The 23,785-nt window shown below is 44.1% G+C and overlaps 1 protein-coding gene across 2 annotated transcripts; it reads right to left on the bottom strand.

Moving 5' to 3' along the window:
* Positions 1 to 2,072: 2,072 nt before the first annotated feature.
* On the bottom strand, positions 2,073 to 23,157 carry LOC143835755 (riboflavin-binding protein-like). Of its 2 annotated transcripts, XM_077333915.1 has the most exons (8): positions 22,984 to 23,056; positions 22,719 to 22,759; positions 19,586 to 19,752; positions 15,126 to 15,225; positions 13,281 to 13,409; positions 8,500 to 8,611; positions 5,187 to 5,431; positions 2,073 to 2,259 (listed from the first exon to the last, which is right to left on the bottom strand). In XM_077333915.1, the coding sequence occupies exons 3-7, from the start codon at positions 19,725 to 19,727 to the stop codon at positions 5,192 to 5,194; spliced, it is 723 nt and encodes a 240-aa protein (XP_077190030.1). In that variant the 5' UTR covers positions 19,728 to 19,752; positions 22,719 to 22,759; positions 22,984 to 23,056; the 3' UTR covers positions 2,073 to 2,259; positions 5,187 to 5,191. The 2 variants fall into 2 exon arrangements, with proteins under 2 accessions (XP_077190030.1, XP_077190029.1); XM_077333914.1 differs by lacking the exon at positions 22,719 to 22,759 and having other exon boundaries at positions 22,984 to 23,157.
* Between the last annotated feature and the right edge of the window lie 628 nt (positions 23,158 to 23,785).

Raw genomic sequence — 23,785 nt, 5'->3', positions numbered from 1 at the left:
GAAAAGCTTCATCAGCCCTTTCCCACATTTTAAAGGGGCAGGACATTTCCCCCCAGACTTGTGGGCGATCCTATTAATACATGCCTATGTCCTTCATTCTTTCTTTTGATAACTTAATTGTGATTGTTGTTTCTGTCTACTATATTTTAAATCCAAAACAAAAAATGGACAGGCTATTGCAGTACAAGAGCCTTCAACAATGTGTACTAACAGAAGGTGGGAGTGTTTAGGCCATTATGTTTGGCAGGAGAATGTGAATGTTACAAGCATGTTTTGTTTTCATCTGTGAACTGTTGGAAGAAATGCTGTCATAAATCTTTATACAGCTTTCACTGTATTCATATTTGGCTAAGTGGGCAGAGAGTGGGCAGGTCCAGTCCAGGTGAGGACTCACCAGGACAGACAGCAGTTCTAGCCAGGCCCTCACCAGTACAAGCCAGAAATTCTTCTAGGCCCTCACCAGGACATGCCCGAGAGGAAGGCCGCACCAACGGTGTGTGGGGGGGGGCAGGCGAAGTAGGCCTTCCCCTCGGGCCTAGAAGCACATGTGGTTGTCCAGCCTCTTTTTAGAATAGGGGAGAAAGTGAATTTCAGGTCCATTCCGCATGACTTCAGTGTTGCAAAAGGCTTGTAAATTGTAAACGCTACTAATTTGCAGTTCCACAAAACGTCGCACACAATCTGCCACACTCCTGAAACAGACCCGCAAAAAGTGATTCGTTGTAGCGCTTAAAGGGAAATCCAGAAAAGTGGATTCACCCTCCGAAAAGTGCTACACTCTTGCAAACAATCTGCAACAGTAGCGAAAAAGACCTGTGCGTTCCCATTGTTGCAGTTCGAGCAAAGTCCCTCTCCCTGGCTCTCTCCTCTGAACGTCCAGCGAAGTGATTGCCATTTTTTTTTCTCGGAGCGAGCAGAAAGCAATGAACCAGCGAGCCTTCATTCACCCAGCGAGGCTTCTCCGCCTACACTCCCTCCACAGAAGTGCTTTAAAGCTCCCTTAAGTCACCAAGCACAACACAGCCCCGTTTGCAAGTTCCCTTTATTTTCGGACGAAAATCGCGCCCGTGCGGGGGGGCTTTTCTTTTCACTCGGGACCGTGGCAACGAATCACCAGCTCACACGGCAGCTGCCAGCTAGATGGTCTCTCCACAATGAATTAACGTGTATTTGTTGCAACGTGTTTTTTTTTTTTTAACTTTTCTTAAAGAGAACGGAGCTTTCCCGGAGTATGATAACAGCCGCCCATTGGCTGTTTGTTTGACTGACGGCCAGGGGCGGGACAAAGCACAGGAAAAATCGCTTCCTGTCTAGCGATTTTTGCAAGACCGGAAACCTGTGGGAAACGAATGAAACGCTACTGGATTCCACTAAAAAAGCAGGTATGCATAACGCCGGGATTGCACTTTTAAAAATAGCGTTTCCGCTTTGTGTGACCAATTGACAACATTGGTCCTTGTGCGGAATCAGCCTCAGTATTCTGGATCAATTCTCTGTCTCGGTAGTATATACCTCAATGGCTTCAGTCCTGAAATCCTAGGTGCTTATGATAGGAAGAAGCATAGATGCAGCTGGAAGTGATGTTTTTTATGCATAGCTAAACAATTAGTCCCTTTTTTGGTTTAAAATTCAGCTTCCCTATTCAGTTGTGGTAGGAACATCCTATATATCCTGCCCTATGCACAGACACCTTGTAGAATTCCAGTCGTGTCTTCAGGACAGCAGCACTCTACCATTCTGTCCCCACTGTGGAAGTTAACACTTTATTCTAATGGGCTGAATTACAGGAAACCTGGAGTGCAGCTGGATAGACTGCCTACAGTTCAGATTGGCTGGCCCTTGAATCAGTCATGAACAGTCTCCCACCCAGCAGTTTTTTTTTTAATCCAAACAAATGTTTGAATTGATAAGCAAACAAGACACAAGAGAGGGGTTAACAGAAGATTGATCAGGACCTATTCTTATGCCCTCTGAAGAGCAAAGGAAAGCAGAGATAATCTTTTGGGTATGTCTGACTGTTGGCTAATTGTGATTTTGGTTTCTACCAGCAAGAATGCTGCAGAGAAATCAACTTGACTGATACAAGTACCTCTATTAACAAAATAATCAATACAGATTAAATCCAAGGTCTATTTTTTTTTACAAAGGGAAGTCAGCACATATTCTGATTTTGCCTTGGTAAAGTTGCAGGTATGCTGAGGGAATATTCTTAATGCATCATTCATTGTGATCTTCAGATTTCTGACAATTTCTGCCGCACTGTAGAGACAAATACAGAAAGAGCATTTGCATTTCACGTTCATACTGCAAGTCCTTTCAAACTGGCATAGCTTAGTGAGCACTCATGCAAAATCTACATTTTTAGGTGATAACTGGTAGGCATGCCTGATTTTAAAATGGCCCGTAGAAGGGCAGAAGGGCCCCTGTGGAATCAGGGTGGCCAAGCTCAGTAGCTGTGCTGGTACACTCTGCAGGTCTTTCATCCTTTGCCCTTGTGCCCTTACTCCTGCAGAGCAGGGAGGGCCAGGTGGTGAGCTGGGCTGGATGCACCCCCCCCCCAGTTCTTCCAGCAGGCAGGAGGCGTGGGCATGTGGCTCTGGCTGCTGTGCAGCATGGCTGGATGGCCTACCCTGCCCCTGGGCTTTCTCCATGACCAAGAGGCTTGGGCATGCAGTACCACTGCCGCAGAGTGTAGACAGATGGCCTTCCCTGCCCTCCTGGTAGCCAGAAAGGTAGGGAGTATGGGGCTGCCATGTTGGAGCCCATTGGATGGCCATCCCCATCTTCCTGGCTTACCTCCTGGCAGCTCTTCCTCCTCATTGCAAGCGCTAGGAAACGACACAAAGGAGGAGGAGCAGCACCAGGGAGGCAGGAAAGAGCCTCTGATTGGGCCTCAGTTGGGGACTATCATCATCCTATTGTGGGCATGTCCCCTAGTGAGAGCCAATCAGAGCAGCACATTGTCAGAAGGACCACACATTTTTATGTGACATGTAGGACAGGGTTCCAGGCTGCAAGTGGTCGGCCTCACCAAAACTAGCACTCTGTCCACCTCAGTTTGTTTGAGCTCATTGAAACTCTCAAAGCTTATCCCAGAAGGTGGTTGAGAGGTCTCCGGTAGAGTAGTGCGCTGCGGCATCCGAAGTGGCCATTCCAGGCCAAAGCAGCCAGCGTTGCAGGGGGGGGAGAGGTGCCAGCGCGCAACCTGGCATTGCATGCAGACACAGAGCTCTGCATCTCTGTGTGTGGGCTGACTAGCGCACCGGCACCCATGCCTCCTCCCCCTTCTCTGTGGTGCTAGCTGCTTCGGAACGGCCGCTTCGGATGCCACCATGCACAACCCTAGTCCAGTTCCTTTACTGTATTAACAAAGAGAGGTCATGTTGGAGGCCAAGATTTTGTCCCTGAAAAATCTCATGAAAGCCTGCATCCCAGTGGAAAAATGTTTCAGTGATTGAAGGTGCCTGCATTCAAACAAGGAATTTGGGAGGGAGGGAGGGAGGGAGGGAGGGGGGTCCACTCCTGTCTCTGCCTCACTTTCTCTCTCTCTCCCACCTGAGAAAGCTGGGATAATGTCCTCTTCCTGTTTTAAACAGGAATAGACATACTGAAGCCAGTGGTGCAACTCTCATGTAAGATCTACCGGATCATTTATTGACCCTTTATACCTTTCTCCCCGATGAGCCTCTTGTGGCGCAGAGTGGTAAGGCAGCCGTCTGAAAGCTTTGCCCATTGAGGCTGGGAGTTCGATCCCAGCAGCCGGCTCAAGGTTGACTCAGCCTTCCATCCTTCCGAGGTCGGTAAAATGAGTACCCAGCTTGCTGGGGGGTAAATGGTAATGACTGGGGAAGGCACTGGCAAACCACCCCGTATTGAGTCTGCCATGAAAACGCTGGAGGGCGTCACCCCAAGGGTCAGACATGACTCGGTGCTTGCACAGGGGATACCTTTACCTTTACCTTACCTTTCTCCCCAGTGGGGAAAACCCTTCTCTCTCTTTTTTTGAAAGCATTTTCCATCTTAAAATGTTATAGGCCAAGTGACTGAGCAAATAAATTGTCTTTTGTGCTTCAGAATTGCTGTTTGAGAGCCTTCTCTGCTTTACACAATTATAAATGTACTGCCTAGTGGGGCTCCTCTCAAGTAGGTTATTGGCATTCTTCCCCTATGTTCCAAGAAAGTCAACTGGAACAAACAAGGGTGTTAAAATGCTCAAATGCATCAGCATATGGGCAAAGAAACAATTGGAGGGGGATACAGAAAAGATGAAAACCACCAGTAGTGAATCATCAGAAGAGGCACAGACCAAATCCCAGGAAGTACGTTGTAGGCAACTATTGATAAGAACAAAGAAGAAATAAAAAACAATAATGGGTTCAAATCCAGTAAAGCAGTCTGAAGGTAATTGGTGAGATCCAACCAGTAGTAGTCCTTTCCTACTTCCTTAATGGAAGCCACAGGAGGTGAAGATGAAGCCAGGAAGGTACCAACCATGTTTACGTTTCATGACAACCCTCCAAGCATAGATATACTCAAATAGAACTGAGAAAGACATGGATGTAATTCATGAGGACTTGCAGTTGTGTTGGCCACATGAGAATTCACCAACTATGTGTGCAGTTCTATGATGCACTGTGTACAGTAAACAAGGCAAAGGATTAAACTGGTAGCAGCTTTTCCTTTGGTCAAGATTTAGCTAATGTGTTATCTCAAATTCAAGGCCAAATCCATTGCATTCAGGAATACAATGGGCACTAGATTAGGGGGGAGGAGTAGAAGAACTCTGTGGATGGCCTCCCCCTAACACCAGGAAAGGCTGAAGGCAGTTGTTAGGGAACTCACTGGCAGGGGCAGCTCTCATGCAGCAGGGATCTGCAGCCTTTGAGCCTTGGAGGGAAGTGGAAGGAGGAAGGGATGGTCAGGGGTGCAGGATGGAAGGCAATTGGCTGGCCGCTGGACAGACAGGCAAGCCAGTTGGAGAAGGAGGCACTCAGGGGCAGGACAGCCAACCTTGGTAAGTATTAAGCACAGAGTGGCGATTAAGCCGTGAGACACACTCCTCCAAGCCCTTACCAGAAATATATTATGTGGAACAGATATGGATGGCAGAACAGTCTAATGTGGTCCTATCAAAGGCAGCACCTAAACATTATAGCCATATGTGCTACAAAGCCTTTGGCACTCACTCTTTCTACAGGCCTTCCTCTTCTGCCTCCTTCAGCTGCTCTAGTTGGATCATCTTCTTGCGACAGGCCAACTCCTCGCTGCTGCTACTGCTGCTGCTGCTGCTGCTGCTGGAACTGTCAGGTACCATATACTTGCGGAGGCTGACATCATTTTCATCCAGGTTCAAGCAGCGACAAGTGGACTTGCTTACCTTTAGTGAATTCCCCCACATGCTTTCACACATGTCAGTCCCGTTGGAATACATCTAAAGAGAGAGGCAAAACCAATCAATTTTACAACACCCGGCCTCGTGGACTCAAAAGGGAATGGGCTTGCTCTTGTCATGCCATGCCTCTATTGGCTGTAAATTTGATCTGCATTTTTCTACTCCGTACTGGTGTAGGACAGGATGTAGGACAGGATGAAGCTTTATGGCTTTGACAAGTCTAAAGATGTTCATGCTCTATTTAATATTCACACTATGTAATATTAATTTAAAGTAGATTTTTCCAATAATTCACATGGGCAGGAGACTGCTGATTGCTCCACTGTAAGAGCAAATAGTGGTTATGCTGGGGTTGCCAACTCTGAGTTGGGAAATTACTGGAGATTTGGGGATGGAGCCTGGGGAGGGGAGGGACCCTGAAAGGGTATAATGCCATAGTGTATGCTGGCAGGGGCTCATGGGAATTGTAGTCCATGAACTTCTGGAGGACCACAGGTTGACTACCCCTGCCATAGAGCCTTGCCCAAGCAGCCATTTTCTTCAGGCAAAGTGATCTCTGTAGTCTGGAAGTCAGCTGTAATTCCAAGAGGTTTCTGTGCCCAACTTGGAACTTGGCAGCTCTAGGTGGTGTCCTGACATCTGGATGCTGGTCAAGTCTATGCCTTTTGGATCTTAGCAATGTTGCAATTAGCTGCATGGCTTCACTTTTAAGAGAAATCACAATTTTCTTCCCATGTTTCCAATGTGAAAGAACTACATGAATGGAGAAGTGTTCAAAAGCTAGTTGGAGATGGCTTGATCAGCAGATTGCGAGTAGAGAAAAGTACAGTAGCAAGAATAAGTTGCTGTAATATTTCATAATCTTGTTAGGGAGTGGGAGGAAGTTTGAAGACCAGACCTTTTAGAATTCTAAATTTGCAGTTCCCATCTGTGAGTCTGGGGCATATTAGTGCCAGAACCAGAGAAGGAGACACTTGGCCTAATGTGGCACATAAATAACTGGAGGCTTCCACAAGCCCAAAACCTTCCCCCACAAAGGAGGTTGTCTGCTGTATCTCCAGAGAGCCAGTTTGGTGTAGTGGTTAGGAGTGCGGACTTGTAATCTGGCATGCCAGGTTTGATTCTGCGCTCCCCCACATGCAACCAGCTGGGTGAACTTGGGCTCTCCACGGCACTGATAAAATTGTTCTGACCGGGCAGTGATATCAGCGCTCTCTCAGCCTCACTTACCCCACAGGGTGTCTGTTGTGGGGAGAGGAAAAGGAAGGCGACTGTAAGCCGCTTTGAGCCTCCTTCGGGTAGGGAAAAGCGGCATATAAGAACCAACTCTTCTTCTTCTTCTTCTTCCATGCCTTTCACTGCTCTTTCCTGACATTCTTTAAATGTGCATGCCCTCCCTGTGTCAGGATTATTGTCTCAAGTAGACTCAAGCAGAATTTGTCCTCATTGGAGGCTGATTCTGTCTTTCTTTTTATGTCCCTACTCAAGGCTTGGTGTTTTCCCAACAGAAAACATGATCAGTAAACCCCAAGCATAAATACAACAGGTTGGTTGTTACATCTTTTTACATCTTCTAAAATTAAACTTCCAGTTTTGTATTAGAGTGGCAGCTATCAGAAGGACACACTATTTTAGACTGAACAGCTTTAAATAAATACTGTTATAGTACTTGATCTTCACAATATCTAACTTGACTTAGAATATGGGTAATTTAATCTTGCTTAGCTGGTGTTCATGTTTGGGTTGCCATGTCATCAACATGCAAATGGCATTCCTGATGGATGGCCATCATGATTCTCTCACTAAAGCAGTGATGAGGTTGCTCAAGCAGAGTTTTCTGAAGTTCAGCTCTTCAAAGACAGAGGTCCTGTGGATGGGCAGGAAGGGTCCAAGTGAGGGAGTTAATTTACTTAACTTGGATGGGGTACAGCTATCGATAGCTCCACTAGAAACCTGGGTGTGATCCTCAGTGCCTCTCTCTCTATGGAGGTACAGGTTATAAGAGTGGCTTGAGAGGTGTTCTACCATCAATGCCAAGCCAAGCTGCTAGTGCCCTACTTGGCCCTGGAACACCTAGCCACAGTGATCCATGCGATGGTCACCTCTTAAGACTAAACTTCTGCAACTTGCTCTATGCAGACCTTCCCTTAACTTTGATCCAGAAATTGCAACTGATCTAGAATGCTGCGACCAGGATCCTCACAGGTATTCTGTGGAGGCCCCACATCAGGCCTGCTCTCCAACAATTGTGCAGGCTCCCAGTTGAATTCCAGATCAGACTTACAGTCTTGGTAATAGTGTTCAAGGCCATACAGGGTTTGGGCCTAGTGTACCTGAGAAACCACCTCACTGCCTACACCTCCTAAAGAGCCCTAGGCTCCGCTGCTTCCAACTGGTTGGTGACCCCTGGCCCCCAAGAAGCACAGTGAATCTCAGCTAGGTCCAGCGCTTTCTCTGTCCTGACTCGGACCTGGGGAAATTAGCTTTCTGAAGAGATTAGGGCCCTGCCTGAACTCCCACAGTTCCGCAGGGCCTGCAAAAGGGAGCTCTTCTGCCAGGCATTTGGTTGAGTCTGACTGATCCAACAGCATCTGCTGGGCCCCCAAAAGCCCCTCCCCATGATCTAAACCCAAACCGACCACCTACAGGATCATGGTTAGAAGTTAATGTTATTGTGAAATGTTGTAATTCTTGTTGACTTCAGTTATGGACTCCATTGTTATAATTGTTTCTGATGTTCCTGATATTATGTCATGAATTATGCATTATTGCCCCTACATTTTGTGTAAACTGCCCTGAGCCTCAGGGGAGGGTGGAATAAACATATATAAGAAATAAACAAATAAATATATGACGTTATCAACTAACCATGCTGGCCTGCATACTGGACTTCGTGTGTGAGTGAGGGACAAGTTTCTGTAAATGAACGGCTTTAATAACAGTGCCATCCTAAACAGTTTAACTCAGAATCCTACTCTGGTCTATTAAATGGGCTTAGGATTGCACCATTAAACACTAGTTTTGGATGCAAAACTACAGCAAGGCATGGCATGGACTTCCATAGTGTGAAGCCCTCTGACTTCCTTAAGTGGCTTATAATACATTACCTGGCTGTAGGGAATGCACTCATTCCTACAATGGTTTTGTCCTTTGTCATCGATTTCCCAGTCTGCCAACCAGTTCTTAACGCAAGTGAAATCATCTTTACAAGCTTCATACCTGTAAGGTAGAGGTAAAACAGATACAATTACTTGCTGTGTCTCTCTTGATTCAAGACATTTGAATTATGTAGTGTATTTCTATCTTTTTTCCACTGAGACTCAAAATGGATTACAAAGTGTAAAACTCAATACAAATAATATGGGGAGACATCTAACAAGTAAGTTTATACAATAAAAACACAGAAATGTGTAGCATAAAGTGACTTTAGTTACTTCAAAGCTGCTTATCAGGTGTAATGAGAATCTGAGGAATAGTGCACCATTTCTCAAACGTTTGTACGTTTACTCAGTAACAGAAATGAAATCATTTTCTCTGACCCTGTTCTCTGCTAATTAATAATGCAGAATGTGTTTGCAGAAGCTAGACCTTGAAGTATGAACTCTTCTGTGTAAAGAATACAGCTAGGAGCATATTTAATAGAATGGAGCATCTTGATACTGCCAATACAGTTTGTTGGCACTACCACAGGTGTCTAAAGGAAAAAAAAAACATTAATAAATTAGTCTTTGGGCTCACTCTTGCTGGTTTCCAATATAAAGATACAAAAAGAGACTAGCCCTTGTCTTATTTCTGTGTTTCTTTGAAGCCAAGATTTATTGTATGATGGTCACTTGTGTCTCAATAGATTTAGATCATACTTGCTACATAGCTGTGCTTATTATGGTTTGATTGCAACTCGGAGATTGCAGCTTTAAAATTAACCAGGAGACAAAGCAGTTGCAGTACAGCCACAGCCTCTGGATCCTTCCTTTTTTTCCTTCCCTCTCCTCTGCCATTGGTCTGTAGAACGGCCAGTTAAGGACAATGATTGAGAGAAAGCAGAGGGAAGAAATAGGCAAGAGAGGATACTCTACACTGTTTCAGCTCTTATTTTACAGTAGTGGAAAAGAACACTGGACTGTGACCTAGCAATACTTCTACGAATCATTGTCAAAGGCCATCCAGCTTTTCAAGGTCACATTCTCTGAATGCAAGCAAATTATACAACTCTCGTTCAGACTGATGTCCCTGCTCTTGCATTTGGTGGAAGGAAGGCAGCAGCCTGTGTGTTCCTGACCCTCTTCTCAATTGGGAACAGGGTCAGGGACAAACTGCATTATGCAACAGATAATCATCTTTCCAAGTGAGAAAAGGAATAAGGACATGCACCCTAATCTTCCATTTGCTGCTTATTCCTTTTCCCCAGTACCCCTAAGACTAGAATCAAAAAAGATGTTGATGCAGGAAAGAGTTTGCCTGTGCAGCTTTACTTGCTTACTTTATATACCACTGATTTCCGCAGATACTCTGCTGACTAAGCACATGTAGGTGCTTTGCAGAGATTGCAGTGCAGCTTAAATAAGATGTTGAGTCTGTGAAATTCTTTTACCTCATGTATAAATCAGGCCCAAATACCAAAGGTTTCCCTTTGTAAAGAGAACATGACTCTCCTGTATTGGAGGGAGACGTGTTGCAGGAACAACTTCTCTGGCCATGCAAATACAATGATACAAACAGGTGCATACAAAAGACACGGAGATCCCATTGTCTATGGAATCCGGCCAGACTTCTTTGTAGTGGTTGCTGAATCAGTGGTAACATGTCCACTTATGTAGCCAATTACAATGTCCTTTCATTTGCTTGAAATAATCAAGCTTCAAGGTATTCTAGGAGGCTGAAGAACAGGATGTCTGAGGGAGAACTGTATGGTGCTTCAAACCAGTGACATGGGGGGGGGGGCGGGATGCTTTCCCCCCAGATCCAGTTTCTTAGTTCACCCCAAAACTGTTTTAATTTAAAACTACTTTTGATTCCACAGTGAGAATGATTAAATGCACCAAGCCCACAATTTCCTCTGCAACCATCCATCAAGGAGGACAGTGTGCCGGTTACTTGGAAAGGGATGCTACCCAAGAAAGAGGAAAACTTGGCACAATGCCTTTGATTTTTTCCTTCAAGTAAAGTCTTAGCTCCCATAAAATCTTATGAAAAGTTACAAAATAAATTCCTATGTATGTAACAAAGAATTGTGCAGATTTTATTTTGTATGTGGAACAAGTGGGAACATTGTTATTTTTTTTTCTTTTTAGGACTAATAATGAAAATTGCGTAAGCAGAGTAGGCTTTGGGCCCCAAGACAAAACTGGGACATTCATACTTCTCAGTAGTATAGCTGACCTTTTGGTCTACCTGTCCAACTACTGTCTAAGGCAGCTTACACAAATACTACTAACATGTTTCACATAAGCTAATTAAAATATCAGAAGCAAAATTAAATCTGGCAACAAGTCTTGGGGCTCGATCCTGCAGAGAATTTCTGTTGCCAGAAAGGGAGCAATTTTTACTAATTCCTTTTCTTGCTGAATATCTCCAACTCTTCTTTCATGCTGTTCAGGGTCCTTCACATTTTGGTAGCATTTTGGTGGATATTTGAGTCTGCGGTTCTTTTTTTAATGGCTTGCTTTAAAATAGTTTTAAACAAATGTTTTTATTGTAAACTACATCAAGGAGGACTCTGAAGAGGCTGCAAAGAAATATTAAGTAAATAAATGAAGTAAAAGTGGGAAGGCAAGGCAGTTATATTCTGCTGATAGAAATCCTTCTGCCCTCAGTGTTTCATAGTATTCACATTAATCTTGCCTCTATTTTTTTGGTTAAAAACTCACTAAACTTTTGTTAAAGCTGTTGCCATATTGAAGGAATAGTATCAAAACAATCTCATTATATCAACTCCTGCTGAAGCACAAGAAGCTCTACGCAGGCCTACCCTTTTCCTTGACCTGAAAATTGCAGATGGTGAAGAATGCAACTGCTAGGGTCCTCACAAGTCCATCTCGGAGGGCTGACATCCAGCTTGTGCTTAGGCAACTGCATTGGTTGCCAGTTGTGGCCTGGATCATATTCGTGTTTTTGGTATTAACCTTTAAGGTCACCCATGGTCAAGGCCCCAAATACCTGTGGGTCCGCTTACCTGCTTATGTCCCACAGAGAGCCCTTCGCTTAGTGGGTGCAAACTTACTGGAGATCCCTGGCCTGAGGGAGGTTTGACTGGCCTTGACCTGGCCAGGGCCTTTTCAGTCCTGGCCCTGACCTGGTGGAATGAGCTCCCGGGAGAGCTGAGGGTCCTGATGGAGCTTGCACAGTTCTACAGGGCCTGTAAGACAGAGCTCTTCTGCCAAGTCTTTGATTGAGGCCAGGGCAGTTAAAATCTGGGCTCTGCCTGAGCAAATAAATATTTCTGATGTATAAGTTGAAGGACTGCAATTTGGATTTTCAGATAGTTAGGTGGATAGGGAATTGGTAAGAGAACCGCACTCAAAGAGTTGTTGTCAATGGTGTTTCATCAGACTGGAGGGAGGTGAGTAGCAGGGTACCTCAGGGCTCGGTGCTCGGTACGGTACTTTTTAACATATTTATTAATGATCAAGATGAGAGGGTGGAGGGACTACTCATCAGGTTTTCAGATTACACCAAATTTGGGAGGACTGGCAAATACTCCAGAAGATAGAGACAGAGTTCAACAAGATCTGAACACAATGGGAAAATGGGCAAATGAGAACAAGATGAAATTTAATAAAGATAAGTGTAAAGTTCTGCATCTGAGTCAGAGAAATGAAAAGTATGCCTACTGGATGGGGGATACGCTTCTAGGTAACACTATGTGTGGATGAGACCTTGGGGTACTTGTGGATTGTAAGCTAAACATGAGAAGGCAGTGTGATGCAGCGGTAAAAAAGGCAAATGCCATTTTGGCCTGTATCAACAGGGGCATCACATCGAAATCACAAGATGTCATAGTCCCATTGTATACGGCACTGGTCAGACCACACCTGGAGTACTGTGTGCAGTTCTGGAGGCCTCACTTCAAGAAGGACGTAGATAAAATTGAAGGGGTACAGAGGAGAGCGATGAGGATGATCTGGGGCCAAGGGACCAAGCCCTATGAAGATAGGTTGAGGGACTTGGGAATGTTCAGCCTGGAGAAAAAGAGGGGATATGACAGCCCTCTTTAGGTATTTGAAAGGTTGTCACTTGGAGGAGGGCAGGATGCTGTTTCCGTTGGCTGCAGAGGAAAGGACGTGCAGCAATGGGTTTAAACTACAAGTACAACGATATAGGCTAGATATCAGGAAAAAAATTTTCCCATCAGAGTAGTTCAGCAGTGGAATAAGCTGCCTAAGGAGGTGGTGAGCTCCCCTTCACTGGCAAAGGTTGGATACACACTTTTCTTGGATGCTTTCATTTTTAATACTGGGATGTTCACTTTTAAGGGAAAAGTTTCTTGACATTTTACTCCATAGCCTTAAAATTTTGGCAATATCATTATACATTCAAAATAATTTGATGGCAATTTCAGTGTATCTGTTCTACTCATCCAAGTTACATTGAAACAAAAATGCAACATTTGAGAGTGAGGTTGCAAAATTAATCCTAGTTAACAAATCTAAACCAGTTTTCTTCTTCTGCTAATGAGACACAAGGGCAAATATAACTGCACATCAAAATTTACCTTTGAACCTTGGGAAACTCAGTATTTGTGTTATTATTATAAATAAGGGTTGGCCAAATGGTGACTCTTCAGATGTACATGAACTACAATTACTACAAGCCCCTGGTAATCTTAGTTCATGGACATCTGGAGAGCCACCATTTGGCCACTCCTAGTATAAGCCATCATGGAACCTACCAGCTATCACAGAACCTTTGGCAGATGGGAACAGATGCAAGAGCAGCCGAGTAGTTGGGATCTTCCCAGTGAGCAGCAAGTGGTGAACACCTGTAAAAACACTCCATGTTCTTCATGTAACTCTCGCAGCTGTTATGGTGTGAGAAACAGTAATTATTTTTCATATAATAACAATCACATAACTGTACATGGCTGGCTCAATGTGGCAATTTGTCTGAATTGTCCAATTCACTTTCTTGGGATGCAGCACAATATATATGGGTATCCAGTCAATGTTTAGGGATCTGCTGCTTAGCCTCTTGCATTGGCAGCATCACACATGCTTATGGTCTTCGGTATAAAGGACAGCAATGTGCCAATACCATATTCTAATATTTTTGACTGCTTGCATTTTAAATTGTCTGCCTTGGCTCTCATGCAAGAGCATGAATCAGGTGAACGAGGTTCACTGGGACAAATGTTCCCAGTGCAAAAGCAGGAAAAGGCAGGGCAACCTGCCCCAGCTCAAACTCCAGCCTGCAGCCTAGCATGAAGCCTCTAATGCAGAAATGGTCCAGGTCAAAGGTAATGTGAAAACCTCAACCCAAAACTCTGGAGAGCCACTGCCAGTCCGAATACACAATCTTTACTTTGGTGGACAAAAGGTCTGGTTCAGTATAAGGCAGGTTAGTATGTTCACAATTCAAGGTGCTAGTGTCAACCTTCTTAAGATGTGATTTTATTATGTATGTTTTTTAATTTGTTAGCTGCCTTGGTGGCTCTTGTGAAGACAGATAGTTAATAAGCTCTTTCTGAGTTTATTGACTAATAATCTAGCTGCTTTATTACTAAACTGAAATTTTTTTGTCTGTGTAAATATTATGTTCCTATATGCTTTGTCAGTTTCTAGTATTTCCAATTGGCTTTTCTCTAGTCACAATACCTGAAAAAATTATGCATTATATTTTTTCTTATATTTTCTATCTATAAAATCTTTCCTCATTTAAATATTTTGTTCTTTTTACTCATACATTGGCAAATAGGCTTTACTGGTCTCCCATAATGATATAGGAGGTAATAGTTAATCTTCTGTGTTTACTGAAAAAAAATGTCTTATGTTTCTGTGCTACAGGCTCATTCAGTAAAAGAAAATTTTCCATCAGCAAAATCTCCCAGTTTAGTTAACACATTTTGAAAAAAAAAACATTGTCTGCTTATCATTTGAGGTATAATTTGTACCTAAAGTTATTCTCAACCTTCTTAATGCCGTGATCCTATATTACAGTTCCTCATGTTGTGGTGACCCCCAACCATAAAATTATGCAAATGTTCTTTCACAGAAATTAAACCAAAACTGACCAATAGCTTGAAGATCCATTGTTCATGATTGTATAAAAATTGTTTTTTTTTCTGGGGTTTCTCAGTTCAGATCTGCCTCTTGTCCCACCATGCTAATCTTGCTCTTTTCTGCTGCTTCATACAAATGAATGTTCTATTTTGATCTACCCCGCAAGGCTGTTGTGTGGATGGCGCCCCCCCCAGTCAAGCTGCTTGCCCTGCCTCAACCCCTGTCCCGACCCCCAGGTTGAGAACTACTGCTCTATGTAAAACTGGCATGTATACTGATAATGAAATGTGTTAAGAATACCATTAAAGGAAATATTAAGCTCCTGCATGCTTAAACATCTGTATCTCCACATAGAGAAAAGTTTAATCTGATGGATTTCTGCATAGTGTGCTGCAGTCAAAGTCATAAAAGCTAGGCTAAGAAAAAAAAAGGTTTCCACTGAGTTATGCTGATGTCTGCCCACATGAAACCTTGAACAAATTAGAATACACTCAGAGAAAAAGTAACAAGGGACTTACGATTCACTGAGATTCCCACATCTATTCCAGTAAGTGTTTTGAACTTCAATTACCGGTGATTGAGCCAATTCCTTTGTAAAGTCAGCATGGCAACAAGAAGCTGCAGAGAATTAAAAGCAACGATCTTTTAAAACACAATTGTAACTTCAAAGAATTAGAATAACTATCCCAGATATGAATATAGAGAAAACTGGGAAAAGTTTACAAAATAAAGGTTGTTACAAAATAATTCAATTTCACCACTGGACCAGCATGATGTGGTGGTTATGAGCAGTAGCTTCTAATCTGGTGGCAGCTTCTAATCTGCCAATTAAGGTTTGATTTCCCCCTCTTCCATATGCACCCAGCTGGTTGACCTTGGACTCCTCACGGCCCTGATAGTGCTGTTTTCACAGAGCAGTCCTGTGAGATCTCTCTCAGCCCCACCTACCTTACAGAGGAGAGGAAGGGGAGACAATTGTAAGCCACTTTTTTGGGCAATGTAAAGCGGGGTATAAAACCCAACTCTTCTTTAACTCTTCTTAGTAGATGTTTGTACTGGTATCTGTTTGCCGACAGAGGAAGAATTTAATTGTATAAGTAAATTAACATTTCACAATGGAGGACTAACATTTGGTCATCTATTTAGCTATAATTTTGTTGCAAAAGAATATCATTAGGCTTCTTGTTGCAAAAGAATAGGCTGCCTAAGGAGGTGGTGAACTCCCCCTCACTGGCAGTCTTCAAGCAAAGGTTGGATACACACTTTTCTTGGATACTTTAGGATGCTTAGGGCTGATCCTGCGTTGAGCAGGGGGTTGGACTAGATGGCCTGTATGGCCCCTTCCAACTCTATGATTCTATGATTCTAAAAGAATATTATTAGGCTTCTACCACATGCCAATGATATGCAATTGCTTTCAGCTACATTATATTTTACCTGATACTTAGAACAAACAACAGCTTCACCCAGGAACTTTTGGATTTCCTCCTATTCTTCATAATATTATCTTCTATTAATAGGACTGCCAGCTATGATTTGGGAATTCTAGGATATGCTGGGATACTGCCTGGGGAGGGCACCTGCCATTTTCACTAGGTAGGGCTGTCAACTCCAGACTGGGAAATTTCTGGAGATTTGAGTTTAGTTCTCGGGGAGTGTGGTGTTTGGGGAAGGAAGAGACTTCAGCAAGATATGATAACACTGAGTCCATTCACCAAGCAGCTATTTTCTCTAGTAGAACTGTTCTCTATAGTCTGGAGCTCAGTTATTACAGGTGATTGCCATAGTCCTGTGTGGAGGTTGGCAGCCCTAGAATCTAAGCCTTATATATGAAAATGATAGACTACCTTGATATTCTAACTTGATCAGTCTTCTAGCACCTGCTGAGTTTTGCATTTTGTGGGAGCATTTTGATTATCAGGAAAAACATTTTGACAGTCAGAGTAGTTCAGCAGTGGAATAGGCTGCCTAAGGAGGTGGTGAGCTCCCCCTCACTGGCAGTCTTCAAGCAAAGGTTGGATACACACTTTTCTTGGATGCTTTAGGATGCTTAGGGCTGATCCTGTGTAGAGCAGGGGGTTGGACTAGGTGGCTTGTATGGCCCCTTCCAACTCTATGATTCTATGATTCTGAATGTGTGTGCAGAAAATGCAACCTTTTCATATATTGGTCTACTAAATATTAGCTTAATTCATGTTTCAAAACAAAATTCAGCATATGGAAATTAACTGTTATCTCTCTGACAATATATGGACTTTTTTGGTAGTAAATTCTGCATATAGGATGGCCTACTGAGTCATAAGGAATGTACTTGTCTGAAACCTTCTCCCCACCACACCTGCTGCATCTGAGTCCTCCTCCCCATGCCTTCTGCATCTGAGTCCTCCCCTGCCACACCTGCCTGTCTGTATCCTCCTTCCCTCCACCCCCACCTAGCTGCCATGAGTTCCTGGTGTGCTTGGCTGCTGTAGGGAGATGTTGCAAGGCCAGGGGTCTGGCTGGAGGAACAGGATGCAGTGTGGAGGCCTCTGATGGTTTTTTTCCCTCCTTGCTGGCAGGCTGAGTTCAAGGGGCTGCAGTGCCTGTGCTATGGGCCAGGTGGCTCCCAGAGCTGTAGCACCAGTGTCTAGCTATTCTGGTGCAGTCAGCTGCCTCAGGGAGGCAGTGTGCAGCCAGGGGTCTGGCGGGCTTGCTGGGACTCATTGTGGTGGCCTCTTTTGGGGATTCCCTTTTACCACCAGCAGGCCAAGTTCAATCAGCTTGCTGGGCAGCACTTCCTCCCTCCTCCTCCGCCTCCTCTCCTTTTCATTTTCCCCTCATGTTGAGGTGGTAATTGTCTTCTCCTGAGGCGGCTGGCATGCAGTTGCCTTAACCTTCCTGCTCTGTTCAGTTGCTGGGGCGGGTACAAGGGTGCAAGGTCACATCCGTATACTTCCATTGCACTCCTCCCCAGGCTGCCAATATCAATAAGATTGACATAATACACCAACCAACAACCTCAGATATGCAGATGATACCACTCTAATGGCAGAAAGTGAAGAGGAACTAAAGAGCCTGTTGATGCGGGTGAAGGAGGAGAGTGCAAAAGTTGGCTTGAAACTCAACATCCAGAAAACGAAGATCATGACATCTGGCCCTCTCTCCTGGCAAATAGATGGGGAAAAAAGGGAGGTGGTGACAGGTTTTATTTTCCTCGGCTCCAAGATCACTGCATATGGGGACTGCAGCAAAGAAATTAAAAGACGCTTGCTCCTGGGGAGGAAAGCTATGGCAAATCTAGACAGCATCCTAAAAAGCAGAGACATCACCCTGCCAACTAAAGTGCGTCTAGTCGAGGCTATGGTATTCCCAGTTGCAATGTATGGCTGCGAAAGTTGGACCATAAGGAAGGCCGAGTGTCAAAGAATTGAGGCTTTTGAACTCTGGTGCTGGAGAAGACTCTTGCGAGTCCCTTGGACTGCAAGGCGAACAAACCGGTCAGTCCTAGAGGAGATCAGCCCTGCCTGCTCCTTAGAAGGCCAGATCCTGAAGATGAAACTCAAATACTTTGGCCACCTCATGAGAAGGAAGGACTCCCTGGAGAAGAGCCTAATGCTGGGAGCGATCTAGGGCAAAAGAAGAAGGGGACGACAGAGAATGAGGTGGCTGGATGGAGTCACTGAAGCACCTAACAACAATGACTTTGCACCTAACAACAACAACAATACACCAACTTTTATAATTTTAATAATAGACCTCAGAAACAAAAGAATATGACTTCCCAGCAATAACCCACATTTTCTATGCTTTGTTGTTAGGTGCGAAGTCATGTCCGACCCATCGCGACTCCATGGGCAATGATCTTCCAGGCCTTCCTGTCCTCTACCATTTCCCGGAGTCCATTTAAGTTTGCACCTACTGCTTCAGTGACTATGCTAGAAAACATAATTTGCATCTTTTGTTTTAAAACTCATTACATATAAATACATATAAATTAATTGTGGTTGTACATTGATGTCCCCACTGACGATGGGAAAGTGCCAGCTTGGTGTAGTGGATAATAGTGGTGGCTGGGTTTGATTCTCTACTCCCCCACATGTAGCCAGCTGGGTGACTTTGGGCTCATCACAGCACTGATGGAGCTGTTCTGACAGAGCAGTAATATCAGGACTCTCTCAGCCTTACCTCCCTCACAGGGTGTCTGTTGTGGGGAGAGGAAAGGAGATTGTAAGCTGCTTTGAGACTCCTGGTAAAAAAAAAAGAGGCATATAAAAAAGACCTCCTCCTCCTCCTCCGGTTGCACTTCAGCCATGCTGGGAATACATACTTCCTGCTTTGGCCTCTTCCTTCCCAACCACAGAACCTTTGTCTTGGATGGGATGAGTTTCAGGCACCTCAGATCTAGCCACCCAGCCACAGTTCTAGACATCTGGCAAATGTTTCAGGGAGGGGGAGAGTCCAGGTGGCCATCCATCAGGAGATAGAGCTGGGTGACAGCCCAGCCCAAAGCTCCAGGCCTGCTGGGTAAGAGGGCTCATATAGATGTTGAAAAGCATAGGGGAGAGAATCATCCCTGTGGGACTCCATAAGGGAGCCAAAAGGGGCACAACAACTCTTCCCTCACTGTAACCCTTTGTGTGCAGTTTTGGAGAAAGGAGATCAGCCACTGAAGGCTGATCTCCTTTATGTTGCAATAATGGGTCTGTCACTTCCAAAATGCCCTGAAAGTAGTGTTCTCATATCAATGATGTTTGGGTAATACTCTGGTAGAAGTCACATTTACCATAGGGTTTTTGCCCAAATACTGAGTGTCACCCCAGTGTTGCTGCCTGATGATATCACTTCTCGGTCATGTCAGAAGTCACATAAACATCACTGTAATGTTGGCTGGACATCCCTCGTGCTCCTGGCAAGTTCTCCCCTGCCATGGTTGCCAGGAGTGACCTGGCAACTCTAAGCAGAAATGGCAGTTAAATAGTTGTGCTTATGCAGGTCTTACATTTGTAATATATGGTACATTCTTGCATGTCAGGCTCTGGAGTGGCTCTGGACTTGTGAGTAGACCCTTTTAGACATCGTGGCCTTTTGGCGGTGGACACTGCTAAGATGGCAAACAGCAGGAACACCGAAAGCTTCAACATCTTTTTCTTTTCCTTTGTAAGTATCCTGTATAAAAAAATTATATTCTAATCAGTTTGCTTTAAGTTGAAGCTCATTTCAGAAATGCTAACACAGTGCAGAAGAGGAACAACAAAGCACAATAATGTTGACTTGCCCTCTCGTTGTCATATACTAAACTTAGGTGCAGTTGTAATTTGTGTAGATTACTAATAGCATGCTGTATATTGTGGATAGATTACTAATAGCATGCTGTATATACTGGCAGTAAGATTCTGAGTAGCTGGGCCCAAGCTTAGCCAGTAGGCATGGCTAATTTTTCCCATCTAAGGGGGACCCACAAGCTGAAGAAGTGGGCCCAATGCCATCCTGTTAAAGTTTGAGTGTGCCTCATTTCCTCCACTGCTACAGACCAATCTGAGTACAGTCTCAGTCCTGGCCCTAGCATGCTAGAACAAGCTCCCAGAGGAGATTCAAACTCTGTCAGAACTCATTGAGTTCCACAGGGCCTGCAAGATGGAACTCCACCATCGTGCATTAGGTTGAGGCCAGACTACAAGTAACATTAATCCCCCCAATAACATCCTAGATAAACAATCATTTGGACTGGGCCTGGAATTAGAAGGATGCTGACTGCAGTTCTGGGACAATCTTAATATGTTTTTCTTGTTTTATTGTACTAATAGGGGCCAGGTCCATTGCATTCAGGAATACAACAGGTGCTAGATTGGGAAAGTGGGGTAGAAGAACTGTGTGGACGGCCTCCCCCTCCCCCCAGGACCTGGAAAGGCTTCAGGCAGCTGTTAGGGAACTCACTGGTAGGGGCAGCTCTCACGCAGCAGGGATCTGCAGCCTCTGAGGGAAGTGGAAGGAGGAGGGGGTGGTTAGGGATGGGGGACGGAAGGTGACTTGCTGGCCACTGGATACATAGGCAAGCTGGTTGGAGGAGGAAGCACTCGGGGGCTGACTGGGTGTTAAGCGCTGTGTGGCACTTAAGCCGTGAGACATGCTCATCCTCCAAGCCCTTAACCAGAAATAAATTATGTGGAACAGAATAGTTTTTAAATGGTTGTACACCAGCTCAAGACAGCTGTGCCAAGAGGAGCATCTTTATAAATTCAACATGTAAATCTACTAGCACCCTACGTGTCCTCAGAACATCTGACCATGGTGATCCATGCAATGGTCACCTCCAAGATTGACTTCTGTAACTCACTCTACACGGGCTGACCCTCGTTCTTGATCCAGAAATTGCAGCTGGTGCAAAAAGCAGTTGCGAGGTTACTTATAGGAACATTTTGACATTATATCATCAGGCAGCAACACTGGAGTGACACTTGGAGGGCCCATATTCAGCCAGTGCTGAGGTGACCGTATTGGTTGCCAGTTGCGGCCCGGATCAAGTACAAGGTGTTGGTATTGACTTTTAAAGCCCTTTGCGGTTTGGATCCCATATATCTGAGGGACCGCTTATCGCCTTATGCTCCCTTCAGGGCCTTGAGTTCTTCAGGTATGAATGTGTTGGTGATTCCTGGCACACAGGAAATCTGCCTGGCCCTGACCAGGCCCAGGCTCAGGCCCTTTTGGTCCTGGCCCCGCCCTGGTGGAATGAGCTTCCGGAGGAGCTGAGGATTGAAGATGATGATGCTAGGTGTTGCAATTCAAGCCTCTCTTTTATACTTAAGATGAATATGGAGATAAGCAATCTGCTAGTCTGGAGAACTAGTTACCTCTTACGTTGGGTTAGAATTGTGTTTTTAAAAAGATAAGACATTTTGGAACACAGAAGAGGGACAGGAAGAGTATGCTTAAGACTTTAAGCCCACTTCCAACATTGCCTCCCTTTTTCTTTGTTAAAATAATTTATATAGAGAATCAATAATTCCCATTGAGTGAAACACTTTATTTTATTTTTCAATTTGTATAACGCCACTCCTCCAACTTTCCATTGATTGCCCCCCCCCCAACTTTAAATGCAGGACCTGCTTGAGGCGAAAGCGGTGAAGATTGGCTATGCTGAAGTGAGGGAAAAGGGGTGAAATTGTTCCTCCCTTCCCTTCCCATAAGCACGGTCAATTGAGGGAGGGGGCAAATGATTATCTGTGTCCCTTCTCACTACTGTCTGTACTGCAGTACTGATGGCCTGTACTGCTATTCCCCCTCAGGGGCCAAACTCCATAGGACATTGTGCCCAGGTCTTCCATAGGGACATACAGTCAAATTGCAGCAATGAGTTCCTGATGTTAACTGCATTTAACATCATTGTGGGGGGCTGATTTAGACTGGGATCAGATGGAGGACGGGTACCTGTCTTACCCCTAAACTGAAATTATGCCAGGGACATGTTATTTCCTTTGATGCCCTCAACAGGGAAAATCTCTTTCTTTCTTTCTTTCTTTCTTTCTTTCTTTCTTTCTTTCTTTCTTTCTTTCTTTCTTTCTTTCTTTCTTTCTTTCTTTCTTTCTTTCTTTCTTTCTTTCTTTCTTTCTTTCTCTTTCTTTCTTTCTTTCTTTCTTTCTTTCTTTCTTTCTTTCTTTCTTTCTTTCTTTCTGCCCTTATATTTTTACTTGTATAACCATTAACTGTATAACATTTCTAATATTTCAACCTTAACTTTAATTGTATAACCATTAACTGTATCTGTAATATGATTTTTCACAGAGTGCACAGCAGGGACAGGAGTCACCCTGTGCTGTTTTCTGATTGGACACAGCCCGGTGATGGCACAAGGGACCCCTGGGGGCTCCAGTTGGTGCTGAAACGGTCAGTTTTGGTTTAATTCCAGTGAAAGAACACTTGCATAATTTTATGGTTGGGGGTCAGTATTAAAGGACTGCAGTATTAGGAAGGTTGAGAACCACTGCTCTAGGTGGTGCAAGAAGGTCTCCCAGAATTACAACTGATCTCAATGCTACACAGATAATTTTCTCTGGATAAAAGGAAGGTAGACTCCCTGGCAATAGAGCCTCTTAGATACTCCCCCCTCCTCAAACCTCACCATCCAAAGCATTTACCTTCAGATCCCCAGGAATTTCCAAACCTGAAATTGGCAACCCTAAAAAGAGACAGGATATCCTTGTCAGCTGACAATCGTATTCCTCCCTGCAAGTTTTATAACTGTCCCCAGGCAAATTGATATAGGACGAAATCCTTCCTTGAGGTAAACTTCCTTTGAACTGCAAGCTTGTCTAAAGCAAAGATTTATCATTAGTTGTTGTAACAGTACTAAATGTAATAGGTTATAAAGGAAACAAAACCAAACGTATCTCCCTTTCTCACCTGTGTTTAGCTGTTTGCCAGTTCCTTTTGTCTGCTTCAGAGGAATGCTTCCCATTCTCCCCCCTCTCTCTTTATATATGCTGTTTGTCAGCAGGTACCCATAAATCTGTTTGCCAAGTAAAGGCCTCTGACCTTTTGGAAAGCTAACAAGTTTATCTCATGGTCACTTGCAGCAGTGATGCTTACTGATTTAGCAAGCAGCTCAGTAAAGTATCATTTAATATAACATTAATCTTATCAATGAGATAACAGTATGCAATTGTGGTCACAGAGATCTTGGTTCGAATTCCCACTCTGCCATGGAAGCCTGCTGGGTGATCCTGGTGTAGTGTTTAGTCTGGCCTAGTGTTTAAACCTTCTTTAGTCCATGCCAGGATTTAGTGTTTCTATTTATACTTTGGTGTAAAGATGGCACCTATATAAATGACAAAAGCAGGATATTGGCAGTTGATGATGCATCACATTTAAAATAATGCAGATGTGATTATATGGCTTGATAATATGGCTGATGTTGTTAGATCCATTGGTGTTGTAACTTGAAACACAAGGCTGACACTGGGATTTGTTGCAGGATTCTGTTTGGCTCATTTTACATGCCTATAATTCCAGACCTGTAAGAAGAAGAGCATATTTCAGGATCCTTCAATTATGCATTGGAAACAGCAAATAACAGCAAGCTATTGTGGAAGCTGATAATTATATCTGTTGCATGTGTCTCATAGAGGGTGACTTCTACATTCCCTTCAATTTTCCGTTTCCCTACATGAATATTGTTGAACAGACTTCATTGTCCACAGAAATC

This window comes from Paroedura picta, chromosome 4, assembly GCF_049243985.1.
Source record: "Paroedura picta isolate Pp20150507F chromosome 4, Ppicta_v3.0, whole genome shotgun sequence".
Lineage (NCBI taxonomy): Eukaryota > Metazoa > Chordata > Lepidosauria > Squamata > Gekkonidae > Paroedura > Paroedura picta.
The sequence above is the reverse complement of the archived record's forward strand: the minus strand, read 5'-3'. Positions and strand labels throughout refer to the sequence as shown.